The following is an 8,175-nucleotide window of genomic DNA, read 5'->3' as shown; positions in this document are numbered from 1 at the left end:
GGAAGGCCAGCATTTGCTGCTGCCCAACCCTAATTGCCCCCCAGAAGATGGTGGTGAACAGTGCTATCAGGAAAGAAGATCTTGCAGGAATTGCATCGTTTCATTACTCTGCACTTGGAACATTCAAATCAAGCATTCAGACTAAAAGCACAATGATACGTGACATTTATTCCACGCAGAACAGCAATATACACAAGAAATTCATGTTTAGGAAGCTAGTTTATTTCATGGCAGCAAGCTGCTTACAATTTTGATATATAGCATATAAACAGAGTCTGAAATTCAGCAGCATCAGCATAAAGGAATTGATGATTTCTATATGAAATACCAAGCCCATTAAGCAGTGGTACTAATCTATACAATATCTATGAATAACTACAGGAAGATCTTTGCAGAAAATATTCAACTATATTGTTGAAAAACTGATTGATAATAAATGTTCTTTCAACAGTAAAATGCCTGTCAATGCCATTTGCACACAGCTTTCAACAATGCCGTTCCTTTTTTAATTCTTTGCAAAAGGTACATTTTCCAAGCTTCAGACAGCAAGACATTTTCAACATGGTATCTGACATGGCAGGAGGAAAGATTTCAAGAATTAGGTTATTCTGCAAAGTATAACTTTTGAGTGTTGGGGGAGAGAAAGGGAAAATCATTTGCACTCAATATTGACAAGTTCAAGAACACCCATTAGTAAATACAAAAATGAACATCTGGAGGATGAGTGAACTTGCTTATTTTAATATTTAACAAAACATCATATTTTCAATTTTCCCTCCATCTCCCAACACACCATTTGAAACGAAAAATTAAAAAAAGGGGGGATTTTAAAAAACCCTCTAGGAATACCATCCAATTGAAAATAAAAATCAAAACATTACCATTTGTATACTCCAGATATCCAAAATGGAGAGCATCGTTAAACACTTGAAGGACAGCAGCAAATCTCACTTTGGACAAATATGCAAATTTAAACAGACCCCTGTTGTTACTTAGTTACTTGGGGTGAATTATAGGTATATTTTAGTATCTTTGAAGTGGTTTAACACCACTCACCCTATCCCCTGCCATAAATGTGTGAATTCAGTTCAAGACATTAGATTGTTATCTCCTTTGAGCTTGTTTCCCGAAATTAAACTGGTGAAAATTCTTCTAGTAAACAAATTTGACTGAGTGTTAGAAGAAATATAGAGCAAAAAAGAGAGGGAAGTGATTGAATGACTATTAGAAGCAGAAAACATAATGTAGTGCAAAGTTTGCAATGCATCATTCACATTTAAAAAAAATTATACTTTGATTCTCAAGGGTGCACACTTCCTATCATTCTTCCATTACTGTGAATTGTTCACTGTAGAACTTGGATCATATGAATCAGCTCTACCGAGCCTGGGAATTAACCAACACAATTGTAACAAACATCTGAAATCATAAAGCAATAACTCACAGGCTATTATGATCAAAATTTTAACTGTATTGTTTTAGGTAAAAGAGGTATGTGCTTTTACTGGATCTATAACCTGCATAAATTGAATGCTGACTACTTCTGTGATCTTGGTGTTAACTAAACGTACCTGAACAGAGTTTGTAATTCAATCTGCAGTGAGTGATTTTTTGATTTCAAAATGTTTTCTGCCAAATTGCAACAAGTCCTCGAAAGGTTCATGATAGTGCTGAAGAACATAACTATATGGCACATTCAAAAGAATGATGATAAAACCCAAATTCTTTCATCCTTCTGTGTCAGATAACGTGCTCCATTGCAAAAGGAAGTGTACTCACTTATCTAGTCATGAAATGAAAGCTCTGCTTCTGGTTCATCACCATTGGAAAAAAGTAAAACGGGAATGAGTTTTTCTTTTGTAAACCCAAATATTATCTGTGTCATTTTAAAAATGCAGCTCATGTTCCCCTTAAAGTGCCCCTGTTTATCCATACCTGGTCACAAACTGCATAGGACAGGAATTTGCAGTGTACAACTAAATCAAACACTGAAAACCATCATACTGTAAACAGACCAGGAATCACTAAAATCTACAATATCTAAACTGTATTATAACCAGGAAACAAAAATCACACTTTTTGTATCTAAAAATTATCTTGCAGTTTTTCTTCATTATAGACATTAAATCATGTTATGCACAGAATAAATATAGAACAAATATAGAGTATATGTAATATTGGTGCTATTTTACAATTTTAGTCAGAAAAGGTAGATGTTTTTATATCTTTTGTAGAGTTTTTGTTGTGCTTATAGATTCGGGCACACACTGTATTTACTCAGTGAATATTTATTTCAGTCCTTTGGGCAAAGTGGAAGCTTATCACCGGAGTCTCTACTCAACTTTAATAGCACTGTCTCCATGGTAACATGTGGGTGGGACTGCTGCTGCTGAGCGGTGTCGGTGAAAGGTGCGCTGCTATCAGGAGGTTGGAGGTCAACGGGAAGAAAAACCTGTTGCCAGACTGCAGCCAACAACTGGCGTCATGTCCCAGATCTGCAGAGAAAGCAAAACAAAAAAGGGGAAAAAAAGTTACAGCAAAGAGGCATTTTTACATAGCCTAAACACATACCAAATTCCTAGTTATATGTTACAGCATTATGGTTGCTAATGTTCACTTTTACAACCCTTGTTCATTCCTTTATATTGTATTCATTTCAGTAACTTCCCAGGCTCTTACAACAAGATCAGTTCTCCAATTTATATGGCAAACCAGCAGCAGGAATTCTCCCTGTAGCCCAGTGGAGTGGATACATTCCACTAAACTAGGTGGAAATATCTGCTCAGGAGACAAGCAGTTGGAATCTCAGAGAAGACTGAGTGTGCCAGGCACTGGAACCATTCAGGACAAGACAGTATATAACATTGACTGTCCGGTCAGCAGGTACCAGCTGCTCTGTTCAGCCCTGAACTATGTGCCAGGGCCTGTTCATCCCCTGAGGCTCAGGAAACTCAATCCTCAGTAGCCTTTACATGCTATGCTCTCTTTGCCATGCACACCCACATTCCAGACAAGACAAATAATCTTGTTGCACAGGATACGAAAACTCCAGTGGCCAGCCAATGTTTGCCATTTTGAAATGGAGAACACTGGGTCTCATGCAAGTTCTGGCACACCAGAAACCACTGCATTCTTCAGAGTTGGCCAAAACCAGTTATGCTGTTTTCGCAGGTGCCACACAAATGGGGAAGTGGACAAGTAAAACAGCTACCCACTCAACTGTTTACAACGGTGCAACTTTTTGTGTACTTTAGCATTTCCCCAGTAATTCCACTGATGAGATACTGGGCATAGTTGGAGTTAAAGTCACGTCAAATTCACCAATTTGTATGCCATGGATTTTAATTTTTGAGGACAATATTAAGTTGAATTAAGGCATCCAGATTCAACACATTAAAGAATCTAATGTAATAAATATTGACAGTGATTTGTGCACAAATTGTGTTGGGGCCAGAGAAGCGCGGGGGGGGGGGGGGGGGGGTAGTCGTGTTTAGTGCCAGGGAGAACCCACTTTGGGATTCTCCCCTCCCCCCACGTCATGACATAATCCGGCTCCTACTCAGCGAGGGTGGCAATCAGATTAGTAAATTCATATATGCATTCAATCATACATACTTTGTCTGTTTCAAGCCAGATTGTCTCTGCCCCCAGGATTCTCTGGCACTTGAGCACTGCAGGAACCACTAATGCTGTGTACAAACAGAAACTAGGCGTGAAGCCTTTGGGTGTTCAGGAACAGGGCTGGATAGTTCCCTGGCACTGCCAGGGACAGAGTAGAGATTTATGGCCCATGTTCAGGGGTGGAGGGATCCCAATGTCAATTGGGGGGGGGGGGGGGTGGTGGGGGTGGTCTTCAGTTTTCCTTTGAGATCGGGGTTCCATTTTTAAAAATCTCTATGAAACCAGGCTTGCTGGTGCGTTTAGGCCCCACTCTCTGAATTGGTGCAAAACTTGTCCCCCTCCCAAAAAATTATTAGGTGTGGGAAGATCATGACCCAACGTGTGTTGGGATATGCCAGCATGAATCGCACTGGTTTTCTTGGCAGAAACAACACTTAAGGCTGTGATTCTCCTAAATTGGAACTAAACCCACACCGGCGGGAAACGAGAGTAATTCCCATTTGCATTGACAACATCTGTCAGGTTGATTGGGTGGGATTCACCCACCTGAAAAATGCAAATGAGCTCATCTTGGGGAACCCATCAGGCAGCCTCACTGTTGACAGATCATGGCTCCATTTTTAATGTTTTAGAATGAGTGGATTAACATCTTCTTTTGCTGACCACTTATTCCCTTTGAAGAAACCACAGCTGTCAGTCAGACTTAATAGTAAACAGAAAAGGTCAGCAATAATGGCCACATTAAAGCATGAAGGGAAATGTAAAATTCTGAATTTATATTCACAGCTAACTAGAAATCCACTGAGCTGTCAATGGAAGCCTCTTTCAAAGCGCTGCACTTTGAAATTGACAGAGATCAGAGGATTCCAATGGAATAGAGAGGGTTTTGAAGGTTTCAACTTGCTAGGAAGGCTTGGAAATTTCAAAGCAAAGCTCTGTGAATACATTTGGGGCTGAGTGCACAGCTCTGAAGAATGGACACACAGCTCCCCCTCCCACCAGGTGAAATTCACATCTCTCTGTCAGAAGATTTCAAAGGGGTCTGCTCGCACCTGCAGCTTCTGAAAGGGAGAATCTCTGCTGCAGAACACAGTGCTGCAATGATAAATCTTGCCAGGTGATTTGGGGGGGGGGGGGGGGGGGCGTGGTTTGCACGGATGCTAAAGTGACCTGGCAACTTCATAATTTTCAGTTGACAGGCAGGAATGAAGATATTGATCACACAGCTGCCTGAAATCACCATAAGAAGTCTCACAACACCAGGTTAAAGTCTAACAGGTTTATTTGGTAGCACAAGCCACTAGCTTTTGGAGCACTGCCCCTTCATCAGGTGAGTGGGATCACCATTCCAGGGGTGATCTTCTGGTTCTGCCCAGGCTCAAAGTGCAGAGTGGCAAAGTCAACTCATTGCCCCCAACCTATACCCACCCAATTCCCAGGTCCTTGAGGGGCTTTTCCTCTGAAGCCTTGTAGTTTCAAGGGGAAAATGACCATTGGATTAACATCATTGACCCCCCTCAGGGCCCAAGGTGCCAGGCCAGGGTGTCCGTGCTGAGATGCAAGGGGAGTAATGCAGCATTGGCACTGTCGAGGCGTATGGCCTACAGGGGGTCCTGCGTGGGAAAGGGAGTCACACTGCGTGGTGTGTGGTGGGATGACCCCTTATTTGAATGCTGGATGCCATGGGTTGGTGGCGCTCCCCTAGACCCTCATGGTCCAGCACACCAGGTCTATGTTGATAATGACTAGTGCCAAAGCCCACCTGGCGCAGTTCTTGCCAGGGGGCAGGGAGGTGGGTAAGGGCAGTGAATGGGCCATCAAATTTGCTAACTGTATTACAATTAGTGGAATTGTATTTTTGTTAAGTTGCTGCTCTGGGCAGGAACCCAAATCAGGGCCAGTGGGGCAGGTTGGGTGAATCCCGATAGTCCTCACACCCAGGAGGACTGATTTTTAGCCTGACACCTGACTTGGTGGGCAATCAAGATTCCCACCATTGGCTAACGGGACTGGTGAATCCTTCCCTTAGTCATTTTCTGGAGAAATTGAATTGAACTTATTCAGTTGCTGGGAAGCATTGATATTAGCCAAGGGCCTTTTGACTGGGTTGTTTTTCGCACTTGTTCTTCTTCTTTTCCATTTGTGTTTGTAACTTCAAAAAGAGATCCTAAAGCAGGCATTTTCTGAATGCCAGGACCAAGTCCTTCCAGCTGAATGGGTTTGAAATTGTCAATTTCTGTGGCAGGCTAGACTTTGAGGAAACAACCTAATTAGTCTTTTAAACCAATGGGTGAATACATTGTGGGAAACTGGTCAAGAAATCCTGAAATAGGATTTCTGCATATAACTATATGGCACTTTGAGATACATACAGTGACAAGTATTTCTGCATGACACACAATCTAATTGACTATTAATCATTTAGACAAGATAGTGATTGCACGCTCCCAGTGAGGAGTGATGGTTGCTGACAGCATGTTTCAGGAAACAACAGATTTTAAATGGGTGCAGACATCCGTAATTTCCTGTGATAAACTCAGCAACAGCACCGTTTAACACTATTTCTTTTTCTCTGGAGCATAGAAAATTGAAGGTGATCTTCTAGAGGTCTGCAAAATAAGGAGGGGCAATGTCAATAAAATGTCAATATCATTTCCCACAGGTAGGGGAGTCTAAAACTAGGGGGCACAGGTTTAAGGTGAGAGGGGAGAGATACAAAAGTGCTCAGAGGGCAATTTTTTTTCCCACACAGAGGGTGGTGAGTGTCTGGAACAAGCTGCCAGAGATAGTAGTAGAGGCAGGTACAATTTTGCCTTTTAAAAAGCATTTAGACAGTTACATGAGAAAGATGGGTATTGAAGGATATGGGCCAAATGCAGGCAATTGGGACTAGCTTCAGGGTTTAAAAAAGTGACATGGACAAGTTGGGCTGAAGGACCTGTTTCCATGCTGTAAACCTCTATGTCTAAGATGCTGTATTTGTACAGTATAAAAATTAAATAGGAGTGCAAGTAAAGTTTTGAACAATTCCTGCATGGCAGTGCACAAACTGGCTCTATTAAGTTACTACATGTGTGGCCATCCAAAAAAAATTAAAAGGAAGCTGCCACTGTAGGAAATCACCCTTGCATTCAAAAGAAAAATGAAAAGGTGTCCAAGTATAGCTGATACGATTCATGTTAATTACTACAATGCTAAGTTAACTAGTTCAAGAGTACAGTCCCACTCCTCAGTTTATGAATTGTTTGTGTTTCCCTTCTAACTCAATTTTCTTACTTAATCCAACCTTTTCTCCTTTTTCTTTCTGTATCTGATTTGACATTGAATTCAAACCCTTAAATTCATCCTCCTCCTCCTCCTCCTCCATCTTTTTTTATTTCCCAATCTGTAAAGCTGATTTATTGGGTCCAAGGTGCTGCTTCTCTTAGTGCATCTGTATCAATGCACACTTCTAAAATCTTACTGAGCAATTTTTTTTTGAGCAGATGGGTTTGGAGTACATCTAAATAATGGCAGATTAAATATATATCCTGCTCCATGCACGTCTGGCCCATTATTTTTGCATGTTTCTCAGCTTCATGCAGGACACCGAATACAACTTTCTCATCAGTAACTTACTTTCCACATAATGTATAAAGTAGGGTAAGTGTGTTAAACAAACCCCCACAAAGAAATCAAACTGAACAGACATCTGAGATTTAGAAAGAAAACTACCTTCACAATGCGATCACTTCCACAGGTTACCATTAGTCCTCTTGCATTATCCAGATTCATGTCTGCAATATTATGTTTGCCTTCATGAAATGTTGCCAAAGAAGTCCGACTGTAATATTAAGTGTGTGATAAGCACCTCAGTGTCAGCAATGAAACCGTCCATTGACAAAATATTTTGCATTGTAACAAATTGCTAATAACGTTATTTGCAGATAATAAATAGCACTTGGAATTATTTACCTTATTTGCCATTTTGAGAAGCATTGAAACAAATGTCACCCAAATTGCACTGGGCCCAATAGACTTTGCTCCAGGAATAGACATATATTGATACATACAGTGGAGGTATTATCATAATATATTTCTGTGGGCAGAAAAACTGAAACTGTTTCCACTGGTGGTAGAGTCCAGGAAAAAGGGAAATCATCTTAAAAGTAGAACTAAACCACTGCGATGAAGCAGGGGAGCATATCTTCATGCAAAGGGCCCTTGAACAGTATCTCCCAAAAATCTGCTGAATCTGGAATCAAAGAATCATAGAATCCATGCAGTGCAGAAGGAGGCTATTCAGCCCATGGAGTCTGCACTGACTACAATCCCACCCAAGCCCTATCCCTGTAACCCGATATACTTACCCTGCTAATCCTCCTGACACTAGGGTCAATTTAGCATGGCCAATCAACCTAATTCACACATCTTTGGACTGTGGGAGGAAACCCATACAGACACAGGGAGAACATGCAAACCTCACACAGACAGCAACCCAAGGCTGGAATTAAACCTGGATCCCTGGCAATATGAGGCAGTATAACCACTATCCCACAGTGACAGAATTTTTTT

General features: G+C 41.1%; 1 protein-coding gene across 2 annotated transcripts in view; it reads right to left on the bottom strand.

Annotated features, from left to right (window-relative positions):
- Positions 1–200: 200 nt before the first annotated feature.
- The window catches only part of wdfy1 (WD repeat and FYVE domain containing 1), a 67,739-nt gene continuing 59,764 nt past the window's right edge, over positions 201–8,175 (bottom strand). For both annotated transcript variants that reach the window (XM_080185526.1, XM_080185527.1), the window contains exons 11-12: positions 7,336–7,444; positions 201–2,495 (exon numbers count right to left, since the gene is read on the bottom strand). In XM_080185526.1, coding sequence (XP_080041652.1) covers positions 2,436–2,495; positions 7,336–7,444 — 169 coding nt within the window. In that variant the 3' untranslated portion in view covers positions 201–2,435. The remainder of the gene's footprint in view (positions 2,496–7,335; positions 7,445–8,175) is intronic.

This window comes from Carcharhinus amblyrhynchos, chromosome 3 (assembly GCF_965287045.1).
Source record: "Carcharhinus amblyrhynchos chromosome 3, sCarAmb.v2.hapA, whole genome shotgun sequence".
Taxonomy (NCBI): Eukaryota; Metazoa; Chordata; class Chondrichthyes; order Carcharhiniformes; family Carcharhinidae; genus Carcharhinus; species Carcharhinus amblyrhynchos.
Note: the sequence above shows the minus strand (reverse complement) of the source record. Positions and strands in the feature narration are given on the sequence as shown.